The 23,510-nt window shown below is 37.5% G+C and overlaps 1 protein-coding gene across 1 annotated transcript in view; it reads right to left on the reverse strand.

The window, feature by feature from the left end:
* ZC3H12C (zinc finger CCCH-type containing 12C) overlaps window positions 1–23,510 on the reverse strand; it is an 80,441-nt gene that overhangs the window by 38,123 nt on the left and 18,808 nt on the right. Inside the window, exons 3-4 of the mRNA XM_053705581.1 lie at window positions 11,335–11,355; window positions 8,237–8,997 (exon numbers count right to left, since the gene is read on the reverse strand). Of these exons, the coding sequence (XP_053561556.1) occupies window positions 8,237–8,997; window positions 11,335–11,355 (782 nt within the window). The remainder of the gene's footprint in view (window positions 1–8,236; window positions 8,998–11,334; window positions 11,356–23,510) is intronic.

Here is a 23,510-nt window from a genome sequence, read left to right on the forward strand (position 1 = left end):
TGTACACTAATTATGACACTAAATTAAAAAACTTCATTATGAAGGTTTTGGAGTTTCTACTAGGCCACAATTACTTTAAGTTTGGTGATTCCTTTTTTCTCCAAAGACGTGGGACAGCCATGGGAGCAAAATTTGCCCCAGCCTATGCTAACATCTTTATGGGCTGGTGGGAGAGGACCCACGTCTTTGGAGAACAGAATCCTTTCAGGCATTTAATTAGATCATATAAACATTATATAGATGATCTGTTGTTTGTCTGGTTGGGAACCAAGAGTGAAATGGAAAGTTTTGTGGCCTATTTGAACCAAAATAGTGTCAATTTAAAGTTTACATATAACTTTGATCAAACAAAAATGCCTTATTTAGATGTTTATTTACTTGGTGATCCAATTAGTCATTCGATCACGACTACACTCTATAGGAAACCGATTGCATCAAACAACATCCTACATGCTAAGTCTTGCCACCCCAAACACACAGGTTTTGGTGTGGCCAAAGGGCAGTTTATAAGGCTAAAAAGGAACTGCTCATCCAATGAGAATTTTTTAAGGGAGTCAGATATATTAAAAACACAGCTCCTGGAAAGGGGGTATTCTCTCAAAGTGGTCAACAGAGCCTTTCTGGAAGTCAATAGGTTAGACAGAGCAGAAATGCTGCAACCCAAATGCAGACAACAGAGGGCTAACTTTGACCAGACAACAGTAAAGTTTATTACAAACTTTAGCCCACAATTTGGACAAATGTGCCAAATCATTATAAAACATCTACCAGTTCTAACAGGGGAAGACAGTCTCAAGGATATTGTTGAGGATGGTTTAAACTTTATTTCAAGGAACGGACGCACGATAGGCAATATGGTAGCACCTAGCCTTCTAAAAAAAGTAACCAAGTCAGGTAGTAGTTGGCTTTTGATTAAAGGACATTATAAGTGTCACTTCCATAACTGCATAGCATGCAGTCATGCCAACACTACAGACAGATTTCAATCCAGATCCACACAGAGACTCTATCTCTCGAATAGTTGTACTAACTGCCGCACTAAGTTTGTTATTTATCTAGTGGAATGTACATTGTGCCAGAAACAATACGTGGGGTGCTCCACACGAGAAGCACGCTCATGCATACGTGAACACTTGAACAACATAGATAAAGAGATAGATGTGTCAGATCTAGTTCATCATTTCATCTATGAACACAATAAATCTGTAATCTCTTTCAGATGGCAAGTCATAGAGAGTATTCCACATACCCCTAGAGGAGATGACAGATTGCATAAATTATTACACAGAGAAGCATTCGGGATATTCACCTTGCAGACAAGGAGACCAAAGGGTTTCAATGCAATCGGTGATATCATAAATCATTGGCGCCATAATTATTAATGAGCTTACCCCATATTAAGTCTGTATGCCCTCCTCCTACACAGGGGAATTCTTTTCTGAATGAGTCAAATATAATAATAAAAAAACACTCATATTGTTTTTCATAATTCCGTATATATTGTTGGCTATTCATTGTATAAATATTCATTTAAATTTATGGTGTATCCTAAAACAGGATGTCTGAAATTACTTACAGTCTGCAATGTATATAGATTGTTATGACTTTATTCTTCACTTTTTAGTGCACAATGACAATTCTTCACTATATAGTGTTAAACTAACTGGTCATGGGGATCTCAGTTTTGTATAAATTTCTTTGCAACTGCAATATTTACACTGTAATTATTTGAAGTAACCATACGTCTATACTTTGGAGTTTGTACTAATGAGCGAATAAGCACTTTGTCTATAACTAGTATATCATATCAGCGGAAAAGGCCTTTGTTCAGTCAGATGATGTAATAATGCAGTTATTTATATGCCATTTTTGTTATAAATTAGTATGCACTACTCCACAGCAGTGCACCCTTTTACTTTAATTTGACCAGACTATTTAAGGGTGCAAACCAGATGCTCATTATGGTCTATGATTAAGGCTATCTACCAGCCGAAACGCGTAAGACCAATTGGCTAAGCTGTGGATTAATGGCATACTTTTTTCCTTTTTTATTTCCTTTTCTTTTAACCCCACAGCCTTTTGAGTGATTTTTTGTATGTGTTCCTTGTATCCATTAAAAACTTACCTCATTCTTTAGAAGTGGCTCGCTGGATTTTGTTCTTTTTTTATTCAATAAATATTTACCTTCTTTTCCACCGTGTGCCAAAGAGAGGAGTCTCCAGAGTCAGTCTCCCTCAAAGGGATAGGAAAGTCAACATTAAAGTTGCAGGATTCAGGTGGAGCAGGTCATTTTAAGGCACTTTAAAATTCACTTCTATTTTCAAATGCGTTTCGTTTTCTTGGTATCTCTTGTTGAAAAAAGAATACGCCCCTAACGTGGGAGTTAGCCAATAACAAGAGACAAATGTGTGCAAGCACCAATTACAGCTAACTAGATGTGTTCAGCTAGCTGCCAGTAGAGCTATGCTGTTCCTTCAGCAAAGGATAAACAGACGATGAAGCAAATTTGATAATAGAAGTAAATTGGAAAGTTGTTTAAAATGGTATGTTCTATCCAAATCCTGAAAGAAAATGTTGGCGTTTCCTGTCCCTTCGAGTCAACACAGGGGGGGGGGGAACAGAGCGCTGTGGGCGGGGGTGTGGTGCTAAACAAGCGTGTAACCTCAGCGAGGAGTCTACAGTCACCATGGGGAGGGACAGAACACCGCAAGATGGGCGTGGTCTTCTAAATCACCTTTCTAACTGTAATTATTTATCAGTTGTCAGAGTGCCACCCTGACCCGCCGACGTTGGTTGTAGTGAAAAATAGAGCGCCAATAGTCGAGGGGCGGCGGGTGTTTTACTTAAATAGTAGAGTTGCTGGAAAACGTAGTAACCGGGTCGTATGTAAACTTTGCAGAGCAAGCTGCCCAGTGCCCACCCCCTGCAGTGCTGCAGATCTTCTGACATTTTTCGATCGTACATGACAGTCATGATAAGAAGAACTAAAAACTTTATGATTAGGAAAGCGCATGCAATTTGTTTGTAACCATGTCGTCATACAATGTTGCAAACACTGCTGCAATATAATGCTCAATGTGCCCTCTAACTACGCCCATCGTTTGATAACGTAAGTTAAGAAGCAGCGGTCGTAAGACCGCTGCTCCTTAACTTCTCCGCCACCTTTTTAGATGGCGGAATGCAATCATCCAGATCCGATCGGTATAATTGACACCACCTGCTAACGGCCGAGCAGGGGGCAGCATTGCAAACAGCAAATGCCCCGGCACCAAGCAGCAAGTGCTACCCAGTGTTCTGAATCAAAAATGGTCTGTCTCTTAAAGGGACATGAAACCTAAAATTTTTCTTTTAGGATTCAGATAGAGAATAAACAACTTTCCAATTTACTTCTATTATTTACTTTGCTTCCTTCTCGTGTTATCCTTTGCTGAATGGTTTATCTAGGTAAGCTCAGGAGCAGAAAAAAACCTAGGTTCTCGTTGTTGATTGGTGGCTGCAGATATATAACAATTGTCATTGGCTCACCCATGTGTTCAGTTAGAAACCAGTAGTGCATTGCTGTTCCTTCAACAAATGATAGCAGAACTCCCGACGAATGAAGGTTCCTTTAAGGGACGTCATCCAAGATGGCGTCCCTCGAATTCCGATTGGCTGATAGGATTCTATCAGCCAATCGGAATTAAGGTAGGAAAATTCTGATTGGCTGATTGAATCAGCCAATCAGATTCAAGTTCAATCCGATTGGCTGATTGGATCAGCCAATCAGATTGAGCTTGCATTCTATTGGCTGATCGGAACAGCCAATAGAATGCAAGCTCAATCTGATTGGCTGATTGGATCAGCCAATCGGATTGAACTTGAATCTGATTGGCTGATTCCATCAGCCAATCAGATTATTCCTACCTTAATTCGATTGGTTGATAGAATCCTATCAGCCAATCGGAATTCGAGGGACGCCATCTTGGATGACGTCCCTTAAAGGAACCTTCATTCGTCGGGAGTTCGTCGTGGAGGAAGGATGTTCCGCGTCGGCGGGATGAAGATGGAGCCGGAAGAAAGAAGATTGAAGATGCCGCTGATAGAAGACTTCAGCCGGATGATGGACCTCTTCAGCCCCCGCTTGGATGAAGACTTCAGCCGGATGATGGACCTCTTCAGCCCCCGCTTGGATGAAGACTTCAGCCAGATGATGGACTTCTTCAGCCCCCGCTTGGATGAAGACATCGCCCGGATTGGATGAAGAATTTGGCTCGGCTGAGTGAAGACGACTCAAGGTAGGAAGATCTTCAGGGGTTAGTGTTAGGTTTATTTAAGGGGGGTTTGGGTTAGAGTAGGGGTATGTGGGTGGTGGGTTGTAATGTTGGGGGGGGGTATTGTATGTTTTTTTTACAGGCAAAAGAGCAGAATTCTTTGGGGCATGCCCCGCAAAAGGCCCTTTTAAGGGCTGGTAAGGAAAAAGAGCTTTACAATTTTTTATTTAGAATAGGGTAGGGCTTTTTTTATTTTGGGGGGCTTTGTTATTTTATTAGTGGGCTTAGAGTAGGTGTAATTAGCTTAAAATTGTTGTAATATTTTTATAATGTTTGTAAATTATTTTTTTATTTTTTGTAACTTAGTTCTTTTTTTTATTTTTTGTACTTTAGTTAGTGTATTTATTTGTATTTATTTGTAGGTCTTTGTATTTAATTTATTTAATGATAGTGTAGTGTTAGGTTTAATTGTAACTTAGGTTAGGATTTATTTTACTGGTAATTTTGTATTTCTTTTAGCTAGGTAGTTATTAAATAGTTAATAACTATTTAATAGGCTATTGTACCTAGTTAAAATAAATACAAAGTTGCCTGTAAAATAAATATTAATCCTAAAATAGCTACAATATAATTATTATTTATATTGTAGCTATATTAGGGTTTATTTTACAGGTAAGTATTTAGCTTTAAATAGGATTCATTTATTTAATAAGATTTATTTTATTTCGTTAGATAAAAATTATATTTAACTTAGGGGGTGTTAGTGTTAGGGTTAGACTTAGCTTTAGGGGTTAATACATTTATTATAGTATCGGTGAGGTCCGGTCGGCGGAGTTAGGGGTTAATAATTGTAGGTAGGTAGCGGCGACGTTGGTGCGGGCAGATTAGGGGGTAATAAATATTATGTAGGTGTCGGCAGTGTTAGGGGCAGTAGATTAGGGGTACATAGGGATAATGTAGGTGGCGGCAGTGTGCGGTTGGCAGATTAGGGGTTAAAAAAATAGAGTGGCGGCGATGTGGGGGGGCCTCAGTTAGGGGTACATAGGTAGTTTATGGGTGTTAGTGTACTTTAGAGCACAGTAGTTAAGAGCTTTATGAACCGGCGTTAGCCCAGAAAGCTCTTAACTCCTGGCTTTTCTCTGCAGCTGGAGTTTTGTCGTTAGAGTTCTAACGGTCACTTCAGCCAAGACTCTAAATACCGGCGTTAGAAAGATCCAATTGAAAAGATAGGATACGCAATTGGCGTAGGGGGATCTGCGGTATGGAAAAGTCGCGGCTGGAAAGTGAGCGTTAGACCCTTTCCTGACTGACTCTAAATACCAGCGGGCGGTAAAAAACCAGCGTTAGGGACCCCCTAACGCTGGTTTTGACAGCTAACGCAGAACTCTAAATCTAGGCGATAATGTTGCCATTTAGATGGTGAAAATAAAACAAAATTTAAAATCAGAAAACCAAGGGTTAAGTTTAAAGTGATTGTAAGGTTAAATGATTTAAAGCCCAGTATCTAAAAATAATCTTAAAAACAGGGGCACTTAAAGGGACACTGAACCCAATTTTTTTCTTTTCTGATTCGGATTCAGATTTCTTTTGTGATTTTAAGCAACTTTCTATTTTACCTCCTATTATCAAATTTTCTTCATTCTCTTGGTATGTTTATTTGAAAAGGAAGTATGTAAGTTTAGATGCCGACCCATTTTTGGTGAACAACCTGGGTTGTCCTGGCTGATTGGACAGCACCAATAAACAAGTGCTGTCCATGGTCTGAACCAAAAATTTGCTGGGTCCTTAGCTTAGATGCCTTCTTTTTCAAATAAAGATAGCAAGAGAACAAAGAAAAATTTATAATAGAAGTAAATTAGAAAGTTGCTTAAAATTGCATGCTCTGAATCATGAAAGAAAAAAAATTGGGTTCAGCATCCCTTTAAAGGGATATTAACCCCACATCTTTTCTTTCATGATTGTGAAGATTCTGATAGAACATGCAATTTTAAGCAACTTTCTAATTTACTCCTATTATCAATTTTTCTTTGTTTTCATGTTATCTTGATTTGAAAAAGCAGTAATAAAAGGTTGGGAGCCGGCCCATTTTTAGTTCAGCACCTTGGTAGAGCTTGCTGATTGGTTTGCTACATTTAGCCACAAATCAGCAAGTGCTACCCAGGTTCTGAACAAAAAATGGTCCGGCTCTAAAGCTTACAATACTGCTTTTTCAAATCAAGATAGCATGAGAACAAAGAAAAATTGATAGTAGGAGTAAATTAGAAAGGTGCTTAAAATCTCCTGCTCTATCTGAATCATGAAAGAAAAAAATTGGGTTTAGTATCCCTTTAAGTAATTAAACTCTGCAAAGACGCTTCTTTTTTTAAATACTTACCATTTAGTTTTGGTAAACATACCGCCGATCCTCCAGCCACATCTCCTACTGTATTGAGCATATCAATGACGAATCCAGCTTCCTCCAATCGTTGCGTGCCCACTTTGGCATCCAGCTCGTGGGGCCATGCAACGATTGAGGAAGCAGGATTTCGTCATCGATATGAGTTTTTCAAGGGACTGTAAAGTCAAAATAAAACTTTCATGATTCAGACGGAGCATGCCATTTAAAAAAACGTTCTAATTTGCTTGTAAGATCAAACTTGCCTTGTTCTCTTGGTATCCCCTTTAGTAATGATCCTTAGGCTCAGGAGCAGCAATGTAGTTCAGGGAGCTAGCTGAACACACCTGCTGAGCCAATGACAAGAGTCATATATGTGCAGCCACCAGTCAAAGCAGCTAGCTCACAGTAGTGCATCACTGCTTGTGAAACTACCTAGGTATACGCTTCAACAAATATAACCAGAGCGTGAAGAAAATTTGATAATAGAAGTAAATTGGGAAGTTGTTTAAAATTGCATGATCTATCAGAATCATGAACGTTTAATTTTACTTTGCAGCCCTTTTAAGCGTATTAGACTCCTCCTAGCAATACACCAGATTCAATTTGTTTCCCTTTAAGAGCCCATTTTCCATCTACATCAAATTATGGATTAAAGGGTCATCAAAATAAAAATGTAGTTCTCCATAACATATTTTAAAACAACTTTTCAGTCTAGTCTCACTACTTGTCCTGTAATTTACATCTGACTTCAGAACCTTGAACCTTCTACATACTGTACATGCTGTGATTGCTTGATATGCACAGGAGATACATTTATACCAGTCTCTAATTAGCCATACCAAAAGGAAAGAAGATATACATTACTCAAGAGCCTTTACAGGGGTATGGCCTGGATTGGAAAACAAAGCACATTTTGCAAACAAAAGTATTACTTTAAAGGGATATTAAACCTCATTTTTGTTCTTTCGTTATTCAGATGGAGCATACAATAGTAACCCCGTCACACCATGAAGTCCTCACAGCGCTGGGCTTTAACGCCGTTAGGTCGCATGGAATGTCCTGCCTTATATGGAGTAGTTAATGAAAAATTGGACAACATAGGCAGTCCACCATGATCTGATTCCAGACTTGAAATCACGTGATTGCAGTGATGATCGTGTGATTTAAATTTTCAAGCAAGTGCTTACTTCGGAAATTTCTGATTTAAGCACTTGCCTCCCGGCATGAAGGGGTTAAACAACTTTCCTATTTACTTATATTATATTGTTTTGTTCTCTTGGTATCTTTTGTTGAAAAGCATACCTAGGTAGGCTCAGGAACTTGGAGCTAGCTGCTGATTGGTGGCTGCACATATATGCCTCGTCATTGACAGCTAGCTTTCAGTAGTGCATTGCAAATCAATCAATAAAGAATAAGAAGAGAATGAAGCAAAAATTATGTTAGAAGTTAAATGTAAAATTGTTTAAAAATGTATGCTCTATCTGAATCATAAAAGAAAAATTGTTATTTTTAAAACTTTTTTTACACACATCTATAATACAGCAATTAATTTCTGACGCATATGTAAAAAAATGAACCTAATGGTCCCTTAACAAAAACATGTACTCACCTCATTGCAACATTGCTGCCATCAATTACAATAGGCCGCAAATTTTCAATGTCATCTACTATCTCCTGATGAAAAGGGGATTCGGATCGCTGGGATTCAATTGAAGAAGATTCCCGCAAGCCGCTGTTACTCATCCCAACATTTTGTTCACTATCACTTTTGCTGCCAAGCTTGACAAGTTCACCCAAAATATCATTAATTAAAGCATCCGTACCAAGTTTATTGAGAACAAGGAACACCTGCTCTTCAGAGTAACCTAATTTAAGTGCAAAGTCCAGTTTTGATTGGTATTCCTTCCCCGTATCTGGCGTTTTTTTAACCTCTTTTATATCCTTCAAGATTTCTACTTTCTTTAAGTCATGTAAGATCTCGTTGCGCTTTAGGATGTACGGCTCTATGCATGGAGATCTGCACAAACGTCTATGACCCTTAGTTATCCGGCAAGGTTCCACTACAAGTCTACCAGACAATTCAGATTCATTGTCAGAATTTGTTCCTTCCTCTGAGTCACCACTAGAACTGTAAGTCTCTTCAGAAGTATCTTTATCTGAATCCTCTTTTCTGGAATTAACTGTATCCATTGTTGGTTTCCGCACCATGGACCACTGCACAACCCCGCTAACGTGCGCTTCACTGTTCTTCACATAAAGCTGGGCAAGGCTGGGCCCCATATGATCTTTTAATCCCATGAAGTTCTTACTACATGCATCCAAATCTACTGTGCTGTTACTCCTGTATTGTTGATAAAATGACCCAAGCTCCTACAAATTAGAAAAAGAAAAAAAAAGAAAGAAAGAAAGATAAGGAATTAGTCAAATTCAACTTGCACATTAAACACCTCTTGCTTTTGTGTAAGATATGTGCTTGCCCCATGATCCTATCAAGACCAAAAAGCTAATTTGCTTCAACAAAAATAAGGTTTTCTTTAAAAGGGATATGAAACCCAGAATTTTTCTTTCAATATTAAAATAGTGCATACAATTTTAAAACAGCTTTCCAATGTACTTCTGTTATCAAATTGCATCCATTCTCTTGGTATCCTTTGGTGAATGCTCAACAATAAAGTGCTGGGAGCTAGTTGAAGAAACTGGATGATCAAAATGACAAGAGCAGCCACATGTGCAGCTAGCTCCCAGTAGTACATTGCTGTTTCTAAACCTACCTTGACGTGTTTTTCAATAAATGATAACACGCAAATTAATCAAATTAGATAAGAGCATACTGTTTTAAATGTGCAGTCAACACCAGAATTATTGTTGTTTTAAAAGATAGATACTCCCTTTATTACCCATTACCCAGTTTTGCACAACCAACACAGTTATATAAATATACTTTTTACCTCTGTGATTAACTTGTATCTAAGCCTCTTCTGACAGGCCCCTGGTCACATGACATTTTATTTATTATCTATTGGCTTGCATTTTAGCCAATTAGTGCAGTGTCTGCCACAATCCACAGGCGTGATCACGTTATCTATATGGTTTACATGAACTAGCTCTTCCCTGTTGTGAAAAGTAAATAAAAAAGCATGTGATAAGAGGCGGCCTTCAAGGGCATAGAAATTATCATATGAGCCTTCCAAGGTTTAGCTTTCAACTAAGAATACCAAGAGAACAAAGCAAAATTGGTGATAAAAGTAAATTGGAAAGTGTTTAAAATTACATGCCCTATTAAAACTAAAAGGGTTTTTTTTGGACTTGACTGTCCCTTTACCCTTTAAACAGCTTTCTAATTCACTGCTATCTGAATCATGAAAGAAAACTGGTGGGTTTCACATACGTTTAAAAAAATAAAAATAATCAAAGGCTTGTACTGAAACTTAAAGTGAAGGTAAACTTTGGTGAATGAAAGTCAGTTTTTTAAAAATACTATTAAAAAAAACTTACCTCTCTTCTTTGCACAGCCAGAGCATCTTCCCCTTCTGGGAAATCCTTTCTTCACACATCAATGACTAATCCGGCTTCCTCCAATCACAACATGGCCTCAGGCAATGACTACCCTGGGGGGAAAGCCGTGATTGGAGAAAGCCGGATTAGTCATTGCTGACGTGTGAAGAGAGGATTTCCAGGAGGGGGAAGCTGCTCTGGCTGTGAAAGAAAAAAAGGTAAGTTTTTAATGAAAACGGCTGATTTGTAAACTTTGATGAATGAAGGGGCCCTGTTTATAATTGTATTTCTAAAAACGGGCTTTCATTCACCAAAGTTTACCTTCACTTTAAGAATCAATGTAATCTATTGCACAACAATTTTATTATTGCTACAATGTGGTAACTTGCTCATAATAAATTCAGTCTAACATTACAGATACATATAATAAAATTAATTAAAAAAAAAAAAAAACCATCATAATGCAATAAAGCAGAATAAACCCCTTCCCCACAGGAATCCAATGTGTTACCAGCGGTCTCACAAAAAGTACTAGACAAGCTTTATGTGCCTGGGCACGATGGTAAGTGGCATCATACGATGCCCACTCAGAAGCTGTACCTTAGCCACCCACTCATGTATATTTTTCACAACTGAGCAGTAATTTTACCCTTTGGCTGTGAGTAACATACAAATAAATAGTTTTTCCTCTGGCTGTTAGTAACACAAATATACAGTAGTGAGTTTGACCCCCTTGACTGACCCTCAATTCTTTTACATTTAGCTAACAGTCCAGAAATCTACTTGTCCACTGTTCAGTATTTTAGCAGGCTGTCCAGTAAAATCTCCCAAAATTCTGGACAGTCCTGGTTGAATACTGGACACATGGCAACACTACCAGTGGAGGTTCAAGAAACCTTATAATGGGGGAAGGGGGGGGGGGGCAAGCACTCCCTGGTGGAGTTGCAGGTGTTTCCATGAAAGAGGGCAGGGTTGGTGGACGCAGTTGTATGTGTTTGATGGTCAGGGCAGGGGGAAGTGGCGTTGCAGGTGTTCTAAGGGCAGAGCTAGGTGGTCCAGCGGTGAGTGAGATGAGACCTGCCTTGCTCCCTAGAACCACCACTGTCTATAGCTACAGCTCAATAAGGTGCTATAACAATTATTTTCTTTATCAGCTACAAACACACACAGCTTTATGATGTCTCTATGGGAAACAGATCCTTATATCTTCACCTCATCTTCTGCCATGAGAATCTGCAATATAAAGAGAGCACAACAAAAAAACAAATACAAATGATTTTGCTCTCAGAGCACATAATACTGATTTTAGTACCATTTTAAGCTTTATCTTCATAGAGCAAAATGTTTAGTGTAATTTGGAACAATCTGTGCCCCAACACAAAGTACCAGGCATTTGCATATTAAATTAATCATATGTAAAAATCGAGTAAAGTCTAAATAAAGTAAACGTGTCTACTTCACTTTTTTTTTTATTATGCATTTTGTACTTCATACTTATCCTGATTGGCTCGGCTTTACTGGTGGCCACGCCTATGGAGTTGTGACAAGAAAGCTTTCATTTATTCAGACGAGAAACGCGGTTATTGGTTAACCCTTTCCCGACAGGACTTATTTGTCTACATCGGAACTGTAAACAAATAAGTCAAAATTGAAATCACATGATCGTTCATGTCATTGCGTGATTTCAATGATTGGATCGGGTAAGGGGGGAGTGCCTATGATGCTAAGCACCCCCTCCAGCCCACAATCCCATTTACTAAAGCCCAGCGCAGGCATAGAACGTCCGAACTGCGGTTAAAGGGTTAAAAACTAAAATAAAAACATTTTCAAATGCCCTCTTTTAGACAAAACAAAGTTGAGCAAAATGTCTCTTAAAAGTTAAAGGGATATGAGACCCCACAACTTTACTTTTGTGATTCAGACAGAGCAGACCATTTAAAAAAAAAGTTTCCAATTTACTTCTATTATCAAATTTGCTTCGTTCCTATAATATTCTGTGTTGAAGAGATACCTAGGTGGGCATCTGGAGCACTGCATGGCAGGAAATAGTGCTGCCATATAGTGCTCTTGCAAATGGGTAACATTCTTGCAAAACTGCTGCCATATAGTGCTCCAGAAATGGGCCCCGCTCCTAAGCTTACGTCCCTGCTTTCCAACCAAAGATACAAAGACAACAAAGAAAAAGTTATAATAGAAGTAAATTAGAAATTTGTTTAAAATCCCATGCTCTACCTGAATCATTAAAAAAAATGATTTTGGATTTCATGTCCCTTTATGCATACTGACAACTGAAACCTTTTCCTCCAGGGCTTATATTCTAAAAACACACACAATGGTTACTAGTTCCCCTCATCATGGTGTCTAGTGAGGGATCAGATTACATAGAAAGCCACAAATGGAAAAGGGTTTTAAACTACTCACATGACCTATGTGGTGGCATATGTTCCACCAAGAAATGGGAGAACCACAATGCTGATCACTTTTATTGTTGCATACGTTACAGAACAAAACAAACACTTAAAGGGACACTAAACAAAAAATGTACGTTCATGATTCTGATAGAGCATGCAATTTAAAGCAACTCTCTAATTTACTCCTATTATCAATTTTTTTCCCGCTCTCTTGCTATCTTTATTTAAAAAGCAGGAATGTGATGCATAGGAGCCGGACCATTTTTGGTTGAGAACCTGGGTTATGCTTGCTTATTGGTGGGTAGATGTAAGCCTCCAATAAGCAAGCGCTATCCATGGTGCTGAACCTAAAATGGCTGGCTGCTAAGCTTTACATTCTTCTTTAAGATAAAGATAGCAAGAGAACAAAGAAAAATTGATAATAGGAGTAAAGTAGAAAGTTGCTTAAATTTCATGCTCTATCTAAATCATAAAAAAAACAATTTGGGTTCAGTATCCCTTTAAATATAGATGGTCTTAGATAGGCCATGACAGAAGTCGGTCTGATCAATTATAGAATTCACAATTTTGTAGTTGTCAATATAAGATCAAAACCTGAGTGTATTAATAGCTTCAATCACCATATTGTTCTACAGTATAATCATTAAATGCTTAACCAAATCCTTTATTGACACCCTGTTTTAATAAAATGAAGCAAAGTCAAGTTTTTCTTTATTGTATCAAAAACAGTATAAAGTGTATTTCATTCTTTTCCTTCTTTTAATTTTAATTTTTGAACAGATATTCCTCTACTGGATAAAATGACTTTTTTATGCGTGTGGAGGTGTGTCCAAGTCCTACAATAATTCTGTGTGATATTTCCTTTCAGCCAATGAGCAGTGAATCCCTAGATATGCAATATGAATCTCCTGATAGTTTCAATATCAATAGATTTCATTTAATATTTTTCATGCAAAACAAATTACTATACATATTCTCAATTTATTTATTTTATATATATTTTATTGTATTTTTTTAATTTATTTAGAAAACCCTGGGCATCATTTTTTTCTCAAACTATAAATGTTTCTCTTTATATAATAACTTTTTATTCATATCAATGTTCCTTCTTCTATCTGCAAATTATGCAAATCCATTAACTTAGGAAGGTAAATTTGCCTGCTTTGCATAAGCAAAGTCATTTACAAGTTGCTGAGGAAATTGGTTTAATTTGAAGCCCTTCAAGAAGGATAAGGCCTACATTTTTTTTCAGACAAAAGCCATTATCGGTGCTTTTCAGATCTTATTATAATTACAAACTTTGAGAATATGCAACATTGTCAATGTGGGAATGTTGAAGACATATTTCTGCATCCTCTAATTATGATGGCATCCTGACTAAGAATTAAAAATAATAATAATCTATGTGCAGCCTTCTCAGTGCCTCTAACAAAAAGTATAGTAAGAAAAACCTACTAGGAACACTGTTGCCTGGCAACCAGCCTCCAGTTGCTAGGATGCACTGCTTTAACATGCCATCATGAATGCTATCACAGTGAAAGATTAATTTAGTATGAACAAAAGCCCATGAAAAAAAATGGGACATAAGTGCGTCTGGTTTACGCTCAGAGAACAATGAAACTGCCAAACCAATCTGAAAGCTCCGACATCATTGTTCCATAAGCCTTGCAATGCACTCTGGCTCTAGGAAGTATATTTAATGGGGAACATTTTTTAATCTTGACTAAAAAAGTTCAGGACAAGTTGCATTATTCAGTAGTGCTGCACTATTTTGTTTTTATTTTGCATGGAAATTAAGTAATCGCCATGCAAAGCCTATTAAAAAGGGAGGTTACTGCAAAGAAAGTGTCTTACCCATTATGAAAACAATAACATTTAAATAAAAACGTAACGAGCACACCACCATCCTGCTGATAATCTAGCTAAGACAATATTTAGCTAAATTAGCCAATATTCCCCTATTGTCAATGTGTGTTGTAACAAATGATCATTAAACCAATGTTATGCTGAATTATTCAATTAATTTGTACTTTTGATATAATATATAATAATAATGCAAAGTATTACACCTCCCCCATCAAGCTTTATAATGCCAATGTAAATATAATCCCAACCACACCACATATAAAAGTGCAAAAAGAAATGTCCCAATGTGTTATTGTTGCTTGCATATAGCTAATGTTATACCCTTACTATATATATATACGAAAGTTTATAGGGATTTGCACTCTCACCTCTTAAAGGGACAGTCTACACCAGAATTTTTATTGTTTAAGAAGAAAGATAATCCCTTTATTACCCATTAGCTAGTTTTGCATAACCAACGCAGTTATAATAATATACTTTTTACCTCTGTAATTACCTTGTATCTAAGCCTCTGCAAACTGCTCCCCTTATTTCAGTTCTTTTAACAGACTTTGCATATTAGCCAATCAGTGATGACTCCTAGGTAACTTCACGTGCATGAGCTCAATGTTATCTATATGAAACACATGAACTAACACCCTCTAGTTGTGAAAAACTGTTAAAATCCTCTGAGAGAAGAGGCGGCCTTCAAGGGTTTAGAAATTAGCATATGAACCTCCTAGGTTTAGCTTTCAACTAAGAATACCAAGAGAACAAAGCAAATTTGAGAACAAAAGTAAATTGGAAAATTGTTTAAAATTACATTCTCTATCTGAATCATGAAAGTTTATTTTGGTCTAGACTGTCCCTTTAAGATACGAGCCAGGGTGTCAGGAACAGCAATATCCAATTCCACGTAATAGATCTGCACTCGCTTGACTTTCAAAAAACAATAGTTTATTGTGTAGTTACGTTTTGGGGAGCCAACTGTCCCCTTCATCAGATGAAGGGGACAGATGGCTCCCCGAAACGTCACTGTACACAATGAACTATTGTTTTTTGAAAGTCCAGCGAGTGCAGATCTATTACTTGGAATGATATATATATATATATACACACACATACAGTATGTATGTATGTATATAAATTTGCATGTGGGACTTACAGGTTAAACTTTTTGTATAATATAAAAAAATATGTACGAGAGGCAACAGTTACTTACTCAGGAACAGCAATAATGTAAGGTAGAAATACAGTTCAGTTAAAAAAAAAAAAAAAAAAGATTAATATTATAAAAACAACATGCATTGTAGCTATTACTATTTTGGACCCCCAATCTGATATAAATCTGGAAAGTAACTGCAAAAAAGGGAAAAAAAAGATTTATAAAGAATAGGGTCTGAGAGCTGTTTGAATGTAAATGACTACAGCACACACATGCCCTTTACCACTTGATTTAACTATTGGAGCTGGGCTATTTAAATATGAAAGAAAGTGAAATCCGAAACCTTATCATTAAGTCAGGGACACACATATTGAGCTTTCAGGCCTGTGGCTATCATGCAAATTTAGAGGCCATGCATATATTTACTGGCATCTGTGTCTTCTGTTAATTCCCTGTGGTATTGGGTGCAATGGACTAACTGCAGCTGTCCCCTTATGCTTAAAGATGTTCGTTTCTGAATAGAGAAGGGGGGAAGAAAATAACTGCTTCTGGAGGGAAATATAGCATCTCTAAATAAGGGCTCTACATAGGTTTATGGGATCTGTTTGATAGTGAGGGAAATATAGCATCTCTAAATAAGGGCTCTACATAGGTTATGGGATCTGTTTGATAGTGAGGGAAATATAGCATCTCTAAATAAGGGCTCTACAGAGGTTATGGGGATCTGTTTGATAGTGAGGGAAATATAGCATCTCTAAATAAGGGCTCTACATAAGTTATGGGGATCTGTTTGATAGTGAGGGAAATATAGCATCTCTAAATAAGGGCTCTACATAGGTTATGGGGATCTGTTTGATAGTGAGGAAATATAGCATCTCTAAATAAGGGCTCTACCATAGGTTATGGGATCTGTTTGATAGTGAGGGAAATATAGCATCTCTAAATAAGGGCTCTACATAGGTTATGGGGATCTGTTTGATAGTGAGGGAAATATAGCATCTCTAAATAAGGGCTCTACATAGGTTATGGGGACCTGTTTGTTAGTGATCATCTCTTTTAGGTCAAGAGTTCTAATGCTTGTGTTTTTAATTAAAGTGAAAAGGAATTCTCTATAAAAAGTGCAATATTGGTAAACAAAAATAATAAGCTATGTAGCAGTGCAGGACTTACCTTTAAAAATCTTATTTTGTATAGAACAGGCATGTCCAATGTACGGTTTCATGGTAGTAAAAGAGGGGGGCTCATTTTTTTTTTGCATTCTCATAAATAGTTTTCTGCTACCCCGATCTCTGTAGCAGTGTGCACATAAAATAGGTAAAATGTGCCTCATAATATGAAGTGAATCTTTAGTTAAAGCGACATGAAATCCAAAGTTCTTTCATGATTTAGATAGAACATCATTTTTTTTCCCAATTTTACTTCTATTAAATTTGCTTCATTCTCTTGATATCCTTTGTTGAAGGAGCTGCAATACACTACTGGGAGCAAGCTGAACACATCTAGTCAGTCAGTCACAAGAGACAAATGTGTGCAGGCACCAATCACCAGCTAGCTCCCACTAGTATAGGATATGTACATATTATTTTTTCAACAACTGATATCAATAGAACAAATACATTTGACAAATGGACAATGCCACTGTCTCATTCCTGAAGTTTAATTTCGTCTTTCCTATCCCTTTTAAAAGCAAAGGGTCCCTTATGAGTAGCTTTATGAATCAGTCTTGGGATATATCAGTCCATATAGCTGAATTGTTTGGTAATGTGCCTGGAGCGTGCATCAGTACATATAGGCTGAATTGTTTGGTAATGTGCCAGGAGCGTGCATCAGTACATATAGGCTAAATTGTTTAGTAATGTGCCTGGAGCGTGCTTCAGTACATATAGGATGAATTGTTTAGTAAGGTGCATCAGTACATATAGGCTGAATTGTTTAGTAATGTGCCTGGAGCGTGCTTCAGTACATATAGGATGAATTGTTTAGTAATTGTGCCTGGAGCATGCTTCAGTACATATAGGATGAATTGTTTAGTAATGTGCCTGGAGCGTGCTTCAGTACATATAGGATGAATTGTTTAGTAATGTGCCTGGAGCGTACATCAGTACATATAGGCTTAATTGTTTGGTAATGTGCCTGGAGCGTGGCATCAGTACATATAGGCTGAATTGTTTGGTAATGTGCCTGGAGCGTGCATCAGTACATATAGGCTGAATTGTTTACTACCAAGTGTAGCATGAATCGGTACATAGAGGCAGAATTGTTGCGTAATCATGTAGAGCATGCATCAGTACGTACAGGCACTGGATTCTTTAGTAATGCACATGGAGCATGCATCCTCAAAGGCAGAATTATTTAGTAATACGCATGGAGCATGCATCCATAAAGGCAGAATTATTTACTAATGTGCATGAAGCATGCATCCATATAGAAGAATTGTTTAGTAATCTGCATGGAGCATGCATCCATAAAGGCAGAATTGTTTAGTAATCTGCATGGAGCATGCATCCATAAAGGCAGAATTGTTTAGTAATCTGCATGGAGCATGCATCCATAAAGGCAGAATTATTTACTAATGTGCATGAAGCATGCATCCACATAGGAAAGAATTGTTTAGTAATCTGCATGGAGCATGCATTCATAAAGGTAGAATTGTTTAGTAATCTGCATGGAGCATGCATCCCATAAAGGCAGAATTGTTTAGTAATCTGCATGGAGCATGCATCCATATAGAAATAATTGTTTAGTAATCTGCATGGATCATGCACTCCATATAGCAAGAATTGTTTAGTAATTTGCATGAGCATGCATCCATATAGAAAGAATTGTTTAGCTAATCTGCATGGAGCATGCATCCATATATAAAGAATTGTTTAGCTAATCTGCATGGAGCATGCACCTATAAAGGCAGAATGGTTTAGTAATCCTTTAGAGTATGCATCAGTAATGTGCATGGAGCATGCATCCATCATGCAGAATTGTTAGTAATCCTTTAGAGCATCGCATCAGTAATGTGCATGGAGCATGCATCCATATAGAAATAATTGTTTAGTAATCTGCATGGATCATGATCCATACAGAAATAATTGTTTAGTAATCTGCATGGAGCATGCATCAATAAGGCGAAGAATTGTTTAGTAATGTTCATGGAGCATGCATTCATAAAGGCAGAATTGTTTAGTAATCTGCATGGAGCATGCATTCCATATACAAATAATTGTTTAGTAATCTGCATGGAGCATGCATCAGTACATAAGGCAGAATTGTTTACTAATGTGCATGGAGCATGCATCAGTACATAAAGGCAGGAATTGTTTAGTAATTGTGCATGGAGCATGCATCCATAAAGGCAGAATTATTTAGTAATGCGCATGGAGCATGCATCAGTACATATAGGAAGAATTGTTTAGTAATCTGCATGGAGCATGCATCCATAAAGTCAGAATTGTTTAGTAATGTGCATGGACCATGCATCCATAAAGGCAGAATATTTAGTAATGTGCATGGAGCATGCATCCATATAGGAAGAATTGTTTAGTAATCTGCATGGAAACATGCATCAGTAGATAAAGGCAGAATTGTTTAGTAATCTGCATGGACCATGCATCCATTAAGGCAGAATTATTTAGTAATGCGCATGAGCATGCATCCATATAGGAAGAATTGTTTAGTAATCTGCATGGAACATGCATCAGTACATAAAGGCAGAATTGTTTAGTAATGTGCATTGAGCATGCATCCATATAGAAAGAATTGTTTAGTAATGTGCATGGAGCATGCATCAGTACATAAAGGTAGAATTGTTTAGTAATGTGCATCGGAGCATGCATCTATATAGGAAGAATTGTTTAGTAATCTACATGGAACAAGCATCAGTACACTAAAGGCAGAATTGTTTAGTAATCTGCATGGACCATGCATCCATAAAGGCAGAATTATTTAGTAATGCGCATGGAGCATCCGCATCCATATAGGAAGAATTGTTTAGTAATCTGCATGGAACATGCATCAGTACATAAAGGCAGGAATTGTTTAGTAATGTGCATTGAGCATGCATCCCTATATAGAAAGAATTGTTTAGTAATGTGCATGGAGCATGCATCAGTACACTTAAAGGTAGAATTGTTTAGTAATGTGCATGGAGCATGTATTAGTACATAAAGGTAGAGTTGTTTAGTAATGTGCATGGAGCATACATCAGTACATATAGCCAGAATTGTTCAGTAATGTGCATGGAGCGTGCATCAGCACATAAAGGCAGAATTGTTTAGCAATCTGCAACCTCCCAACATTCTAAATTCAAAAGAGGGACACCCCCCCCCCCCCTGGCAAAAAATTGAAATGTGGTGGGCGGGCTTAAAAAAATCATAAGACCAAAGTAATAAAAATAAAATTCTAAATAAAGTCATAGATTTTAATACACTTAGGCAGCAAATCAAACACCAAGCTCAAACCACTGGTATGGCTATGTGAGCGCTGTATTTAATTAGCCTTTGCAAAGACATTGCTAAATATTTTTATCTTAATTGCACATTTATTAATAAATTATTTAAAACTACTCTCTGCATTCCCCATTAATATTCTAAATTCTGCCTTTAAAGTCAGCAAAAATGCACAGTAGCACGCTACATAGCATACACTTACACATGCAGATACACACTACACTACATAGCATACACTTACACATGCAGATACACAACACACACTACATAGCATACACTTATACATGCAGATACACACACACTACATAGCATACACTTACACATGCAGATACACACACACACACTACATAGCATACACTTATACAGGCAGATACACACACACTACATAGCATACACTTATACAGGCAGATACAGACACACTACATAGCATACACTTATACATGCAGATACACACACACTACATAGCATACACTTATACATGCAGATACACACACACTACATAGCATACACTTATACATGCAGACACACACTACATAGCATACACTTATACATGCAGATACACACACACACTACATAGCATACACTTTTACATGCAGATATACACTTATACATGCAGATACACACACTACATAGCATACACTTAGACATGCAGCATACACTTATACATGCAGATACACAGACACTACATAGTATACACTTATACATGCAGACACACACACACTACGTAGCATACACTTATACATGCAGATACACACACACTACATAGCATACACTTATACATGCAGATACACACACTACATAGCATACACTTACACATGCAGATACACACACACTACATAGTATACACTTATACATAGCATACACTTATACATGCAGATACACAGCCACTACATAGTATACACTTATACATGCAGACACACACACACTACATAGCATACACTTATACATGCAGGCATACACTTATACATGCAGATACACACACACTACATAGCATACACTTATACATGCAGATACATACACACTACATAGCATACGCTTACACATGCAGATACACACACACTACATAGCATACACTTATACATGCAGCATACACTTATACATGCAGATACACAGACACTACATAGTATACACTTATACATGCAGAGACACACACACTACATAGCATACACTTATACATGCAGACACACACACACACTACATAGCATAGACTTATACATGCAGATACACACTTATACATGCAGATATACATACACACACTACATAGCTTACATTTATACATGCAGACACACACACACACACACTACATAGCATAAACTTATACATACAGATACACACACACAGTTATGGATACAGATAGACACACCACACTACATCATATATGGGTATCTGTAATTCATTGTATGGGGTCCTGGGGTTGGGCAAGCACATTAGCTGGCAGTCTGCGGCTGCCACTGTTCGTTACACTGTTCGTTACACTGTCGTTACCCTGGTATTAGCACTGCTCATTGTATAAAACTGAAGGCATGCTAGTATTATCACCAGGGGTTAGACATCATCACTACCAGAGGTAGTTTAGAGAGGTCACCATTACCCGTGGTCAGAGTGTATAACAGCCTTCTTACTCCAGCTTAACCCACACACCATTCCTTTTCCACAGGGAATATAACAGGTATCTGACCCTGTGAAAGCAAAGCCAGCTGCTTCTGAGTATGGACCCAATAGAATTTAAAAAAAAAAAAAAAAAAAAAAATTTTTTTTTGTTGTTTTTTTTTTTAAATGCCTGGGCCAATCGGGACAGATGGCTAGCAACTCGGGACAGAGGGACAGACCACTAAAATCGGGACTGTCCCGCGAAAATCGGGACAGTTGGGGGGTATGAATCTGCATGGCGAATGCATCCATATAGGCAGAATTGTTTAGTAATGCTTTAGAGCATGCATCAGTAATGTGCATGGAGCATGCATCCATAAAGGCAGAATTGTTTAGTAATCTGAGTGTATAATGAGTATATTTAGGTTCACAGCACTAATCTTGCTAAAGGCTGGAAACCTTTTTTTTACAGAGTGCAGCATCACAAACCCTTCTATCTTGTACCTTTGTAAAATGGCTACATTTTCAATACCGTCCATACAGCATTTTAATGCTTCAATATATTTTATCTCAAAGGGACAGTAAAACACCTTGCGATTACACAATATTTCTGTTGTCTTGATATAATAAAAACTGACATATTTGCTTGATAACACACCAGTTTTGTTTTCTTGACAGGCGTGGGATTTACCATAAAAAAAAAAAAGGTTCACCTTCTGTGGAAGTTAATTCTATAAATCCACACCTTTTGCTTCTTGCTAGTTCAGCTAAAAGACATTAACACAACTCTAACGTACACGCTCCAATGCACCTGCTCCGATTCTAATGGTAAACAAAATATTGCTTTACAACAATCAAGAGTATAAGCACTGATCAGCCAATCATCAGAAACAGCAATGATTTTATCTTCCAGGTGGCACTTTACCTAGTTGTTCAAATTAATTAGACCATGCCATTTTCTTTCTCTGTAAAAACACAGAGTTAAGGGTGTTTCTACTCCAGCAAAGGGTAGGTTAGTTATTAAGCTTGAGGTATAGGGTATAGACTATCCTTGCTCGAGCAAACTGAACCTGTAAGACCTTGTCTGTTTCAAACACCTACAACTACTCCTGATATAAATGATAACTTGATAGCTGAATGACTTTTCAGATTCAAGCCATTGTCTTGATCAAGAGCAAACAGGTTTTTGACAGGAACAAAAACAGTGGTGGAGAAAATGCTTGTTGGCTGAGATCACAAGGAATATCTGTTTCTCTGGGAGAAGTTAGATGGTCATAACCCCTCCCCCCAATAATAATAAAAATAATAATTTTAGTAAAAACAATGGAAGAATGGTCATCCACAGTCTCTAATCTGGACTGTATGTATTTAATTTTTGTCCAGAGACACATCTTCCCCCACTAGCAGAAGCAATACATAGCAAAAATATGGCTTACTGGGATTGCAAAAGTCATTCAAGTAAAGAGCAAAATTTCAGTGGGGCGGGATATTTCCCAGCATGCATCCTCTCTGAACACTTAAGCAGATGAAATATGGCAAAGGAAAGTAACACAAATCACCTCAGACCTTAATGCAGCACTTATTTTACACAGAAGAATATATCTAAAAATGTTGCCGGTTCCTAAAAATAAATTTGTCATCCTCTGTCATACAGTTTGTTCATAATTGCTCTGCCCAATGCGAGGTTCCAAAAGGTTCCATACTCTATGGCGTGTTTACTGTTGTGTTCATGTGTTCAATGGGAGATATCTCATGCTGGTGGATGACACACAGATGTGCCTATTATCTACAACAAGTGCAAATGGCCCACTATCCATGACCTGCTCATCTCCTTGGATTGGTGAGTGCCATCTGGTTGAAGTGGAACCCAGAGGGAAAACAAACAGATGACAATAATAGACAAAAGTAACCAAATAACCTGAACAATAGTCTATTGGT

The sequence above is a fragment of the Bombina bombina genome, chromosome 3 (assembly GCF_027579735.1).
Source record: "Bombina bombina isolate aBomBom1 chromosome 3, aBomBom1.pri, whole genome shotgun sequence".
Taxonomy (NCBI): domain Eukaryota; kingdom Metazoa; phylum Chordata; class Amphibia; order Anura; family Bombinatoridae; genus Bombina; species Bombina bombina.